The sequence below is a fragment of the Sylvia atricapilla genome, chromosome 3 (assembly GCF_009819655.1).
Source record: "Sylvia atricapilla isolate bSylAtr1 chromosome 3, bSylAtr1.pri, whole genome shotgun sequence".
NCBI lineage: Eukaryota > Metazoa > Chordata > Aves > Passeriformes > Sylviidae > Sylvia > Sylvia atricapilla.
Genome location: NC_089142.1, coordinates 54,777,170 through 54,792,350, shown reverse-complemented (window position 1 = coordinate 54,792,350; position 15,181 = coordinate 54,777,170). Strand labels below are relative to the sequence as shown.

General features: G+C 36.2%; 1 protein-coding gene across 1 annotated transcript in view; it reads right to left on the bottom strand.

Annotated features, from left to right (window-relative positions):
* Positions 1-15,181, bottom strand: part of AKAP7 (A-kinase anchoring protein 7) — a 79,392-nt gene that overhangs the window by 33,681 nt on the left and 30,530 nt on the right. Inside the window, 1 exon segment of the mRNA XM_066315393.1 lies at positions 14,784-14,928. Within this exon segment, the coding sequence (XP_066171490.1) occupies positions 14,784-14,928 (145 nt within the window).

The following is a 15,181-nucleotide window of genomic DNA, read 5'->3' as shown; positions in this document are numbered from 1 at the left end:
GTTTGAATTGTTTTATCTGATTAATGTGTAGCACCATGGCTTTCATCTGACATGCACAATGTCACTTAAAGCAGTATGTGCCAGGTGAAGCTCAAATCTAGGTTCAGCTAAAACTGACAAACAATGATCTTTCGCAGACAACAAATGCACTAAACTGTTACACTCTCTTCTGAGTATACCAGTTAAAAGAAAACTTATTTCAGGAACACTTTGCTCTCACTTCTTCCTAAAAAGACAGAAATTGGACATTGCAAAATATCTCAGGATCTAGCTCACATATTCTTGAATATTGCGAACATTTAGTCCAGCAATCATTTACTGATTGTAATTTTAAAAAGCTGTTTCTTTCCTTTTGCATTTTTCTTATCACTGTTTTAATTTACACTATGAAAAGAAAGGGGGAAAGAGCATGGAATTTGAAATGTTCATCTCAAAAACAGGCACAAAAATTGCATTCATTATTAATATATCTTTGCAGTAAGTGTAGTGAATAATCTGCATTTATCACTTCCAGTTGACCCCTTAGCATATGGTCTACCAACACATCACAAACACACCAACGGATTGAAAGCTGGGGAACTGCTGGTGTAATTTTAAATAAAAGGCATTACACTGCCATGACTGCCTGTGTGTGAATCTACCAGATTTATCATCACAAAGAGAAGTGCCAGAACGACTCTGCTAAAGGATCAGGACAGGCAGTAACACTTACTCATTTCTTATGCTATTCTGCTCCAAGATTTTCTTGAGACCAAAGCAGAAAACTCATTCTAAATGGAAAGAAAAGGAGAACTGGGAATGCCAGCCAGCTTTTGCTTTCTCAGATGACTGTGAACTAAACTCATTTTAGTTAGTCATACACAGATTCTTGTTATTCCTTTCATACATTCTCCTCTAAACCCCCTAAATAACTAAAAAAATCAAGTCCTGCCCTAAAGTTAACATACACTTCATCTAGAACCCAGCCATTCTTTTGCTATAGATCAACAGCCTCCCAAATCTGATTTAAACAAATAGTTCTGCCAGTTTTTTCCCTGGCCTCCAATACAGATGAGATAAAATATTAGAGTCCAATAAATAATGTACATGTAATTATAGGACTTACCCAAAAGACTCAGACATTAACAGAATATGCTTAAGATTTAAAATTAAAATATATGCATTTTAAAATAAATTGCTAAGTTTCTTTGTAGGTCACATAAAATTACTGACAACAATTAATCTGAATGTTATGCATACTAAGAAGAAGTAAAACGTGGAGTAAGAACAAGTGAAGCAAAGATTATGCATTGTGATTTTCTATCACATCTCTATAAAAAGATATACAAGTGATATCTATATAATATAAAATTTGGAACACTGAAAGTGCATAATCTCAAAGTCTTAGAAAACGATGGAGTCAAAAGTGATCTAATAGCTAGGAGAAGTTTACTGGAAAATTCTCAGAAAAAAACCATTTAGTACTACACCTTGAAGAGTTCCTTGTATCTTCACCTAGAAATATGTTTATTGCCTTCCTATCTCAGTATTTAAGATTTATATATTTGAAGGAAGTGTGTTCTGGAATTTTAGTTTCATATATGAATACCTATTACTTATTTGTAAAAAGCTGTGCCATTTTGAGAAAAATACTTTCATTCTTAAAAAGGAATTTAAGAATTGGGAGACTGAGATGCTAATATTAACTGAGTGAAATGTAATTAACTGAGTGAAATGTAATTAACTGAGTGGACATTCCTGCATATTTCTATACTCCAAGGACACAGTAGTATTTATAAAGGTCATAAAAAAGGGAATGTGATTCTGCATTTGCTCTGTGAACAAGAAGATACTATATTAACTAAGTTTAATAACAAATTCTTTCTCTTTACCTCAGTGTATTGGAAAGTATTTTTTTTTACAAAATTTACTCATGTAAGCAGGCATTAGATTAAGTAAAACAGTTTCTTTTGTTCATTCTCATTCTGTTTATTTCCATCAAATTTCTGTGTATTGTACAATTCCTTGAGAATGGAAAGAGACATTTGTCTTCATTCTCAGCAATGGTAAGTATTTTTGGAAAGAGGAAAAATCCCTGGTAATATCTCCAGTATCTGTTCTGATTTCAAAATTGCTATTTTACACTAATTGACAAAATAGGATTTATCTATGTATTTTAATTATGATCTTAACATGATTTTTTTAAGTGCTAATGAATATTTTACATAAGAATGTAAAAGCTAGCATAGCTTGAAAAGCAAGCTCACATTCAAAAGATAACAACATGCAACAGTGAAAAGGATGCTCCTTTAAATGGACATTCACGTATGAAAGTCTCTGAACTGTTTCCAAAGAAAAGGAATATTTCAATGAAACATGTACTAACAATATATGATAAAAATTAATATCTGACTGTAGTCAATCCAAAGCCTATCACAGGGGCATCTGCTGTGCAACTGGTAGGAAGCAGCTTGGATATATGTCAAGGTACCATACAAGTCTCATGGACAAAGGCTGTCCAAACCCACATGTATTCAGTGCTTTTCTGCTGTGCTTTTTATAACCTACTCCGCGTGAACGAACATCACCCACCACTGTGGCTGAATTGATTACAAGGATTTCAGCAATAGAAGAGCTGCTCAAAAGCAGTGTTTTGCATCACCTTACAATAAACATGCATGCATGTGCACCATATACAAACATGCAAACACCCACACAGGGACATAAATGTAATATGTATATATTGATAGTTTGTTTCTAATGAATACCAAAAAAAAAGACAAGCACCAAACAGAGCATTTAGTCAGGAGTAATGCATCTGCATCCAGAAATTGAATAAACCCCACATATTCTCCTGTTGTCCAGTAGCAGAAATAGTCATGTTCAGGACTGGCTCAGTTTGAACAGCCTGGGCTTAGGATCCAGAAGCTGGACACTCCCTTTTCTAAATCAACCACAAGATTAAGAGTTCAGTGAGCATTTTAGCATTATGCTTGTGACCTCTGTAAGACTAGACACTCCAGGAAATAATCACAGGATTAGAGAGTCTGATTTGGGGCAGGGGTGCGGCTCATTCTTTGCTTTGTGATGTCTGAATTCTCTGCTGCTCTAGTGAAGCTCCTTGAAGAACGCTGGTGCATCATTTAGCTTCCACGCTAAACTGCCATTTGTGGCTTTGCTAGTCTTTGGGGGCTTGAATTTACCCAAGTTGAGAGAAGAAAAATGTCCCAATGTCCAGTTTCATTTGCAAGCAAAATATGTACATAAAAAGTATTTCCTCTTTAAGATAAAATGTGAAACGGGATTAAAGTACCCATGTATCATAAGCAGAGGTTTTGGATCCCCATTGGGTGAGATGCCTAACTCAAAAATCAAAGTAAAACAAAGAGGTGTTGATGCCTGGCTTGTTCAATGCAGCATTCAGTTCAGCTTTCTGGACTCCACTCTGAGATACTGGAATCCACACAACTGGGAATGGAGGCATCTCATTCTAGGGCCAAATTCTTACAAAATATATTAATCTAAAATCTTTTTTTGACTTTTAAATTTTATTTATACACAAGGATATGTAACAACTCCCTCCTTTAATACAAAACAGAAGGACTTTTCAACATAATACATCTATGAAATGTACTTTTTAGATAGGTAGGTAACATACATTCAGTATGTGTTATATTTCACAGTGCAAGAGACTGTGGGCCAGCACTGTGGAACAAAATTTGTTTGGGAAAACAGCCCTTAAAAAAGAGTCTGAATATCTATAGATTTTTTATTTTAATTGTCCTACTAGTGCAAAGTTATATTAATAACTGCACTGATAGATCATTATGATGTAAATTTACATTGAAACAATGTATATATGTGACAAAACACTAACCCTTACAGATTCTTCCACTATATTAATTCAACCATAAAGACAAAAATAAAAGTTCAACAGTCAGAATAGAAACATATCAGGTATTCGCAGCTGACTAATCCCGTATGTTTGAGCAGTGCAACTTATTTAGATAAGATCCCTCCTCTAAACAAAAGGGATGCTAAATAGTTCAAATACATCCAAAATAATAATAAAAAAATTGTACTCAGCTATTGCATTCTACTTTATAATTCTCACCTTTAAAATCTACTAACACAACACAATATTCTCCCAAAATAATTTTCTTTTCCTTAGAATCTCACTAGGTGAGCCTTACCACCACTGGCCCTGTACTATTTAAGTCCCAAACAGAGAAAGAAGGGAAGAAAAGGACTGAAAGTGAGTGAAAACTTTAAAACTGAACATGCAGATAAACAGTAAAAAAGAAGCAAATCTTTAGAAGTTGAGTCCTTGTTCCTCATAAGCACCTGAATACACACAATTGTGTATTCCAGCTGGTGGATGGGGTCCGCCGCTTGGGACCCAGAGAGCCACAGCCACCCCAAAGGATGTCTCGCTAGAAACAGCTCCTTGGGGGGTCAGGGCTCTCCTCAGCTGGCAGAGGGGCTTCTCAGCATCGGGCAGAGCAGTGATTTCAGCTCAGTGATTTCAGCTTTCAGTGATTTCAGCTCAGTGCTCTTAGCTCATGCCCTTGTGAGTTAGCCCCTCTTTTAGCCGGCCGTGGTGAGAGAGAGAGAGGTCTCGTATGGAATTTCCGCAGGTGGCACTTTATTGCAAAGGTACCAGCGAAAGGGATCCAGGGACGAGGTACCTCTGCCGACCAAAGGAAACTCAGGGGTTTTTATGGGACACCAGGGTGGGAGGAGAAGAGTACAAAACCAATCAATTGTAACAGATCTACATAAAATCCCGAAAGGGCTTGTGGGTCTCCGGACAGGTCGCCGTAATTAGAAAGTCTTTTGTCTTAAGGGCTCTGAGTGAAGTTCTGAAATTCTTTCTTAACTCCTCAGCTTGGCCCTCTCTAGGACAAATCAGCTGGGGCTCCGCCCACTCCCACAATTGGGCAAGCTGGTCATACAAGCCAATAAAAGGCACCATGATACAAAGAAGAAGTGAAAATACAGATGACTTTTTATCTGGGAAATATTTGCAACAGTTCTCAAATAACTAGGGCATTAAGGTTTACACATCTGTATTTCAAATTATAGATTTTGGTTTGCTCTGAAATACATAGGGTTTTACATGCCTGTATAGAAAGAATTGTATGCATAATATTTTAAACTTCGTTTGGAAATACAGCATACCTTCATGTGTTTTGTGTTCTTAGAAATTAAGAAAAGCTATCCCAAGACTAGAGATAACCACTAAATACATTCAAACCAGTCCAGGTAATGAATAAAGTTAAACCAGATAGCCTTCATATTTCTGGGAATGAAAAAAATAAAAACAAGAAGCTCTGACTAGCTAACTGCAAGACAGCTGGAAGAAGGAAAAAAACAATCTGGAAAAGATTAAAAGAAAAAATAAGGAAAAAAGAAAAAAAAAGGAAATCATAATCTGGATTGTGGATGATATGTTATTTGAGATATTATATATATCAAAAAAGGCAACTACAATGCATAGAAAGCTGAATTTACCAATAATAAAGATCACAAAGAATTCAACATAATCATCTGAAAGAGTACATCCCATGCAAAATAATGATTGCTTTTACTTGCTTTTATGTGAAAATAACATTTCTAATATTAAAGATACACCAACAAATCTCTTCTTCCAGAGGTGGTGTAACAAACTAATGAAGTAATGAAAAATTTTAACATTCAATGTGTTTTGAGTCTGCAATAAGATAGGAATGGGGAAGGAAAACTATAGAGCTTGCCTGCATTTGAAAGATAAGACAGATTAACACTGCCTGGGAATTTTAAACTACTAAGAGGTGTTTCTGAATAATTCCATATGAACACTCTTATTTTGGAATAAGAGAGTGCTTTGTTCCTGTTCAGCTTGACCCACTTTCCAAAAGCATTTAATTAGGAGCATTTATATGTGTAAAAAAGGCTTTTGTTTGTTCTCTTGATTAAAACAATAAAGTTCAGTATCTAAGGTTTCCGATTCAAAACATCTTAAACATTTTAAAACAAAACAAAACAAAAAAGCTATGGTAGCCTAGGTATTAAAATTCAATTGTGGCATTTTCACTGCTTCTCTAAATACATGATTTAAAAGGCAAAAGGTTTTTCAAACAGTCTTCAGTCAGCAATTACTTTCTGGTGTAATCCCTAGGCTGTAGGTAGCTACTCAGAATCTGTAAGACAAACCTCTTTGCAAAACATGTGGTAACAGCAGAAGTTTTTAAAAGTATGTGTCAAAGGGTAAACTGTACTGTCTTGGGACTTCAGAAAGTAAACTATTTACCTAAAGTAAAACCATGCAGTCTAGAGAGGACACTCTTGCTGTACTAATAGTGATCTAAATCCAGGCGAACAGAAATCTGTGCTGCCAACTGGAACTGTCAAGCTCAGCACTTTGGCAACAACATGTGCCCGGATATTTGCTCAGAATGCAATCAGTGTCAACGCACACTGTCAAAAAAATAAAGAGTAGGCATGTTTAAAAATTGGAAACCTACCTTCAGATGTCTGTAAGTATGACTGGTAAGTATCAGCACGTTTGCATGTTCAACCTACACTTGTGTACCACGGCTTTGGCCATGTAAACCTCCTGAGCTGCTGATGCTGGTACAAAAATTAGTACATAGCTAAACATTACAGCATCAGCCTAGTGGTGGCACCCACACTTGAGAAGCAGGAAGAACAGCTGGATTTAACATTGTCATCTCCACATAATCCCAAGTGCTCCCTGTCACTTGCACAGCACAAGTGAGCGAGGCACATCAAACACTAGAGTAATAGCACATAGCTTATGCCATGGGTGGTTAGCACATCTAATCCTGCAATGGAGCAGGTAAGGAATTACCACTAGCAAGAAAGGCACTGTAAAACCCCCACATCCTCTGGCAGGTGTGGGGCAGGGGGATTTCCTGCAATGCTGGACTCCCTATGGCTGGATGGCTGACAAATAAGGGTCAACACACAGACTCAAATATACTTCACTAAGAAGAAATGAAAACTCTTCACATGTATAATATAGCCACAAGCTTGCGAATTGCATGTTGCACCCTCCCACAAAGGTTTTTATACTGCTTGAGTGACATCTCCAACCTTTTGTACTCAACATATCTGCCTAACTGTCCTATAAACAGAGAAGAGGTTCAGGTTTCTTAGCTGTCATCAAATATTAATGCAGATCCTAAATATCTTAACTTCATTTTAAAAATAAAATATCATATACTATGTATTCAGCAAGTACTGTGATAATCCTCTCTGTTGTGTTTATGAACAGATTAAAACAAAGTAACTTGGCAGACTACAATTAAAATAACGATGTCATGTTTTAGCTTGTGGATGATGTAATCTTGCTCTTGCATTCTACTGCTTCCCACGAGAAATAGCATATTGTGGCTTTCTTGGAAACAAGAAATTGCACTACAATCCACATTAACAATGCATCTTTAAAATCTGTCACATTTTATCTTGAAATTAGTTTCACTAATGAGTCTACTTTTACGAATACTTGCGGCCTCAAAAATATTTTATGTACAGTCTAGAAGAAGAAAAATATTTTTTCTATCCTAGAAACACCTGTTTCGATTAGTTGCTGAGTACTGTCATGAAAGAAAAATGCAAGTTGTGGTGTCACTCAAAACAAGCCCTTTTCCCCAGCAGCTACATTTTATGTCAGTGTTTGTCATAATCACTGAGGTACAGACCTCTATTGATCTGCAACCATATCTTATTTTAGAATATCTCATAAGGATTAGGTAGGGAGCCTACAGACTCTGTGGAACCATGCAGCACACTGGGAAGAGTTCTACACTAATGAGAAACAACCAAAAAATGGTGACATTTGAACAGTGGAAAACTGGTTGTCCTTTCATTCCAGGTCCTTCAAACTACTGAAAAAATTCCTAAGGAACTGCAGAAGGAGCTTAATTTGATTACGGTAAATCAAACATACCTTTTATTTGATACCAACACTATGCAAGTAATAAGTATCAACAAAACCACCTTGCCAGTTAGGAAATTTTTAAGAACATAAATTAATTATCTTCTACTGATCCATTCTGTGAAAGAATATTACATATACTGATCCATTCAATAAAAAATATTACATATTTAGCTTACTCCACACCACCTAAACGGTCTGTTTACTTTTTTACAATTAAGGTATATTGAAATCAATGCTTTATGCATTTTCAATGAATTTTTAATATATTACATTTAGAAATAAATTAGCTGTTTGAACACCAAAGTCTGCTGAGGAAAATATCTTTACAGCATAAATAGTTAAGACATTAAAAACCTGCTGGATGTTATTAAACTGTATTTTTATAGCACACTATGTTATGTTGTGAAAAATCAATTCTGCCTTTTTCATATACTCAACTAAATTTTCAGTTATGAATCACAATCTTATTGACATCAAATAGGATTTTGTGCACTCCTGTTATATTTACTTCATCAGTTTTATCCCATTGTTTGCACATATTTTTGAAAACCATTTTGGAAAATGTTATTTTGACTTATTTTCAAGTACTGATAACAGCTCTGGCACAAAAACACATCACTACTTCAAATACTTTTTTGTTGAAAAAACAAAGGAAAATAGTCTTTTGAACACAATTGCATTATAATATTTTAAAAAGAGTGTAGCAAAAATTATTCCATACAATCAAGTAAATCTCATCATCAAATACAAAAAATAAATCTCATTATCACAGAAAGTGATGAGGTTTTTTGCATGTTTTCAGCACAAGGAGATAAATGATTGAATTATAAACATCATGTTTCTGTCTCTGAAGCTCCCTGTCACTGTCTCATGAAGAGTTTGTCATACATTTGCCAACATTAAAGCTCAAACATCAGAATTTGCCTCAGAACAATGAAATATTATTCTGAAATGAAAACTTCCATTTTCAAACCATAATGGTTACTCCCCTGTTAATTAGCCTCTTCTCCTTATCCAGACACAGTAAGTATCCATAAAGCTTTTAGGTCATAACTGGTATTACAAAATTAATATGAAAATGCTCTCTCATTATGAAAAATGCGATACTAATGATCAATGTCTCAACAGCAGAAAATTACCAAATACAGAAGCAAGTGCCCAGTGTGGCAATACAAGATGAGATATATTGCTAAAGCCCATCCATCAAGTTCTAAAGCAGTAGTGAAAAGGAATCAATAGGGCACTACTCTGTTGTCATTAGGAAATCGAAAAATATTTGATGTGTGTAAGAAACCTCTGGATCACTACTTTCTAGTCAGTGTCCATAAAGAGCCTGGCTTCTAGGTTAATAACCAATATGTGATTTTTCTCTCTGCCATGTTTAAAAGAGCCATTTTTATAATTCAATATTCTACCACACGACTCAGCTGAGAAACAGTGCTTCAGGGAAAGACTTTACTGATTAGCACGTAATACCTGTTGCTTTTTATTCAGGCAAATACTTATTGAGCACACTGCACGCACAAGACTGCAGCAGTTCTGGATAAACTTAACACAAACAGTGATTTAATTACTAATTTCAAATGTTAAGAAACAGCCCCAGGGAAATCACCCAAGACATTTTTATCCAGAAACACTATGACTACCATATAATTAATTAAAATTTGGGAGAAGTGCCAGAGATATGCAAGAATCTCAAAAACAGTTACTCACAACCTAATATGGTGGAGAAAGTAGAAGCTGGATACAAATAGACTATCGAGGAAAGAAAATTAAGAAGTGAAAGAAACAAACCTAAGGGTATTTTGAAATTAAAAAGAGGAAAGAAGGGCATCATTATTTCACAAAAATTATTCCCTGTCATGCAATTAAGAAGGAAGGTGAAAAGAAACCAACACATAAAATGTGCAATCTGGGTGTAGAATCTGGACAATTAAAGCAGCATTTACCTGCTTACCGTTGCTGTCCCCAATGTGAGAAAATGTTCAATTGTCATACAAATAAAACAAATCACATTGAGGTCAAACCACCAACAAACAGAGAAGCAGGAGAGCATCTACAGGAGACAAATGCCAATCTTTCTGTCATTTAAGATAGTGCCACTATAAAAAGCTTTCAGACCAACTGGCAAAACTTCATATTGTATTCTGCATTTGAAATGTCTTCATCCTTGACGGTGAAGGTGAAAGCTACTGTATTTTTTGCTTGACTGTAAGTGCATTTTTATCAAGAGCAGGATGAGGGATGTTGATATTCTATCCAACTACCAACTGGTTTCCAATTCCTTTCTTTTCAGTCTTCCGTTTCTTCTCAGTATTATTCAGAGTTCATAGAGTGACATTATCAAATCTGTGTTTGTTTCAGGTACAGACGAGTCTTTCTCCAGTTCCTTCTTCTGTAATTCTTTCTTCCCTGTGGGTATTGCCAAATCTATTGCTGACAAACTTATCTGCAGTCTGGAGGGCTCATATACAACTTACCATCAGAAGCATCTTATTATTTGTTCGAAACATGAGTGTTGAGCAGCTGACTGGCTAGCATTTTACAATGTAATGTGGAAGCACAAACTGCACCATGAAAGCCTAATTAAGTTTATTAAAGCAACGAAAATGTTACTTAAATGGTTTAAATAGCCTAACACCAGCAAATGGCAAGAATTATGTTTTTTGTAACATGTTCTGTGCACAATGCTATTGATCTCCCTCAGAAAGTTAAAGATTGCAAATATAATGCACCTTTTGCCATGTGGTTGAAAACTTGTATCTTAATATATACATATATATGGAAGTAGCATGCAAGCTAATTAACAAATATTAATAACTGCTCAAGCAGTGTATCTATACTCACAGCTTGGCTATCACAGGCCCTTTTTAGATCCTGCCTGTCTTAGACAGTCCTTTTAGGATGAGAAGAACAATTTTCTGCAGGTGTCTTCCATCTCAGAGAGACTGCAGAATGACCTTGGTGACAAGGTCAGACTGGACACCAAAACTTGTGCATAGATGCACTAAAAAGCAAATCGATCCACCAGTGTTCTGCTGCTTAAAAAGGCTCAAGTAATACCTCTCTTTGAGGTATTACTTGAGCAGAAAGCAGCATTAACTTTTACCATATTATATTCTTTTATAGATAAAACAGACATTTGTAGTCTGGTATTTTATTTCCCATATTGCAACTGCTAGACTGCAATAATTAAGGGGGACTATAAGAGCAATTTAACCTCCAGGTTGGTCCACATTCCAGAAATATAAATTTTGGCTGTGCAGAAAGTAACGGTAACCTGCTGGGTGGTTTCCACCAGCCAACAGACTTCTTGAAGTTCCCCTAACTCAGAGATAGCACAGGGAAGTCTGATGTATAAACTTCTTACAAGCCACTCAGAAGAAACATCACAGAAAACAGCTTGGCATGTGATAACTTTCTTTAATGTGTGTAAAATCTCATTTTACATTATAATACTACAAACAAATTTTCTTTGAAACAAGTCTACAAAAATCTTCATTAATGGATCCTGAAAATATTTGAGATACTTAACACTAAAGGTATATTTGACATAAGATTTACATAATGCTCCTTCTGACATTCAGAGGATCTACTGAATATTGTTACCACAAGATCCAAAACTGACCAATCACTCAAGTGAAGGAGTATATATTGAAAAGCTCAACTCATTCCAGCATGACTAATCTTCAGGATTTAAGGTGACATACAACAGCTGCCATGAGGTGGGTGGCCCAAGGAAGGACACTTTGTTGTCTTGTTGTTTTGTTTGCTTTAAACAGTTTAAACTGAACTCTACTTTGAAGATGAAGCTTCAACATTACCTTCACTATCACATCAATTTTGAACTCCAGAACTCCCTGTGGGGCTGGCACACAGATACAGAAAACTTCTGGTGCAGGTGTAGGCTCTGCTAAAGTTAGTGATTGCTGCTCTGTAACATCCTGTCAAGCCCTGATTATCCACGGTGCATACTGATGCAGTTCAGCAAGTATTGTACTTCCATCTTTTATTCGTATCACTCTCTTTTGGTTCCCCTATTTTTAAATACACTTTTAAATAAATGTGCAGCTGATATGTGTCGTGACACTTATTACCCATAGAATATGCTGAGTTGGAAGGGACCCATCAGGGTCATCAAGTCCAACTCCTGGCCCTACACAGCAGTCACACCATGTGCCTGAGAGAATTGTGCAGATGCTTCTTGAACTCTGTCAGGCTTGGCGCTGTGACCACTTCCCTAGGGAAGCTGGGCCTGTTTCAGTGCCCAGCCACCCTCTGGGAGAAGAACCTTTTCCTGGTATTCAACCTAAACCTCTCCCATCTCAGCCTCATGCTGTTTCTTCGAGTCCTGTCACTGGTCACCCCAGTGAAGAGATTGGTACCTGTGCCTCTGCTTCCCCTCACACAAGGAAATTGTAACTGCAATGGGGTCTCCCCTCAGTCTCCTCTCCAGGCCGAATAGACAAAGTGACCTCAGCCACTCCTCATATGGCTGCCCCTCAAGGCCCTTCACCCTCTTTGTTGCCATCCTTTGGACACTCTCTAACAGTTTAATGTCTTTCTGACAGTGTGGCGCCCAAAGCTGCCCCCAGCACTGGGGGTGACGCTGCTCCAGTGCAGAGCAGAGCGGGACAATCCCTCCCTTGCCCGGCTGGCGATGCTGTGCCTGATGCCCCTCAGGGACACACTTGGCCATTTTGGCCGTCAGGACATGGCAGCAAGCAAGTCTCCCTCGTGAATGGATTTCTAACATTAATCTGGATCCCCTTTCAGATCTTTTCATCTTATTAAAAGCAAAACTCTTAACTCTGACCAAACTCTAGGTAACACGTAAATTCTGTTTCTGTAATTTCTGTGTACTTCAAGAAAAAGACAAGTTCTTGTGTACATGTACACGTAGGAAGAACTAGACCTGGATACAGTGTTTTGTCTGTATTAAGTAGTTACAAATTTCACTATTTTTCATTTATTAATAGAACTACATTAACTCACTTATTTTAATGTCCTAGGTACCTGTAATTACTAAAAGCCCTATTCAAATCACATTTTAAAACACTTCAAAAGGAATTTTTCAAAATTCATTAAAATACAATTTCTTCTTCTTCGAAATTAAAAAATAAGTAATTTAAACTCTATTCCAATATAGTGATTTCCTCCATTTGTTGGCTTTAAATAAATATATATTAACATATACAAAACCAAGAAATTAAATGCATATATTTTACCAAGATGCATCTAAATCCATATAGAACTGAGAAAAATAGGGATAACAACAGTGCCCTTTCTTAATCTAATATCATTGAAGACCATCCAGTCTCTCTGGCTACAGAAAGTCAGATGTAGTGCTCATGTAAAAATAATTCAAAGCAGAGTTCTGTTTGGACTGTGAAAATGACACATAAATTCTTTACGCATGGTCATACTGGGATTGAGTTAAAGCCAAACAAGCATCTGATTCTTGCTTTGAATACTGGTTGATTGACTGCTGTTGTAAACCATTTAATGGGACTCGCATACAAAAGACTGCTGAAAGACTGTCTCATTTCAGCAATCTGAGATGTCAGCAACAAGACAAGTTCAAAAAGACAGATTTAAACAAATGTTTGGGAAAAACACATCTACCAAATATACTACTAAGCAGATTCTTTTTTTGTAAAGAGTTATATACCAAATTCCTTAATCATATTCCAGAATAGTTTGAAGAATATTTGTAAATCGTGGAGCCTCAATTTCACCCAAATCAAAAATTTTATATCATGTTAAATGATCTTGTAATTTCTCCTTCTCTGAAGGATTTGGATGGATATAATATTATTTAAATGTACAAACATGTACAGAAGACATATATATAGTTATATACACAAAGATAAACATAACTGTGAAACATATATAACAGAAGGTAATACATATGATAAGACAGATATATAGATATATAAATAAATATGTATAATATATCTCATTTTGATTTTTAATTACCTGCATTTTGCGATAGTTTTGCCACATCCTATACTTTTTTCCTCTGTATTGCTTTTGATTTTTTTGGTAACAATTTAGCTAACCTAAATAAAGGTGACCGTAAGCGCAAACATAACCTTAACAGCAACCAGAATTTGTGAAGTGCCTGGCACGTTTAAAATATTGTTTAAGTATTTAATTAAAAGTCCTCAGAACCTCAGAATCCTCAAGACCAGTAAGCACTTCCAGCAGCAAAGCTGCAGCACAAAGAAGTCACCTCAGGGGAAAAACCAAATTATCACCAGAGCCCTACGCGTGTTCCTGAAACCAGCATTAACTTCTAACACTGCTATTTCTGTTCAGACCAAGCAGGAAGACACAACTGTGATTTCTAGTATTGTAATAATCTAGTGAGATGTCTGTACAATGTTTAAAGTCTAACAGTATTCTGAAGCTATTATCAAATCTGTGGTATCACTGAAATTCCCTCTGTACATGAATACAGTCCAAGTAAGGTGACATCTCTGCCAAATCGGAGACATTTCACTTAGCTTTAATCATCTATAAGTACTGTGTCTAATCTGACTTAGTCACACAGCCTGTCTTTAAAGTCAACAGAGAGATGAACGGCTCTGGGGAGTGATACATCTCACTTATCTTAAACGCTCATTTTAGGATGAGAAATGGAATGGGATTCTAGAGATGGATAATTGAACATAAACTTCAGCTGTCAGTGAGAACCACTGCACAGAGCACCTGCAGAGCCAAGGCTGAGGGAGAGACTTCTGTCATTCTCCATGGGTCTTACAAGAATTGCCTAACACACACTCCAGAAAAAATGGCTTTTTGCACATATAACTCAGAGACATAACTGACCAGAAGAAAATTAGTATGTACTTACCAAAAACAATAGAGGATTCACAGTGGTAGTAACCATTTGGTTGCTTTTTTTTCAACATGGAACAAAGATCAAAGCGCTGCAAGATCTCATCTCCAAAATAATGGTTTTTGAAATCTTCATACAGACTAGAGTCAATTTTTTTCACCTTTAAAAAGTAACATAAAATTCAATTAGGCATTCTACTTGGAGACTGAATTTTCATATTGAATTTCTATAGTTTTCATTTTAACTGTAAGTACAGTTAGTATGGAAAATTACTTCAAGATGCAAAAAGAATACAGAAATAATCATGCGCCAAATCTTCCATTTTAGGGAAGCACTGTCTACTGTGGAAGTTAACAGTAAAATAAAAGTGTCATTAGTCCTCCTTTCTACCACTTCCTTTTCAGTCCTGTCAA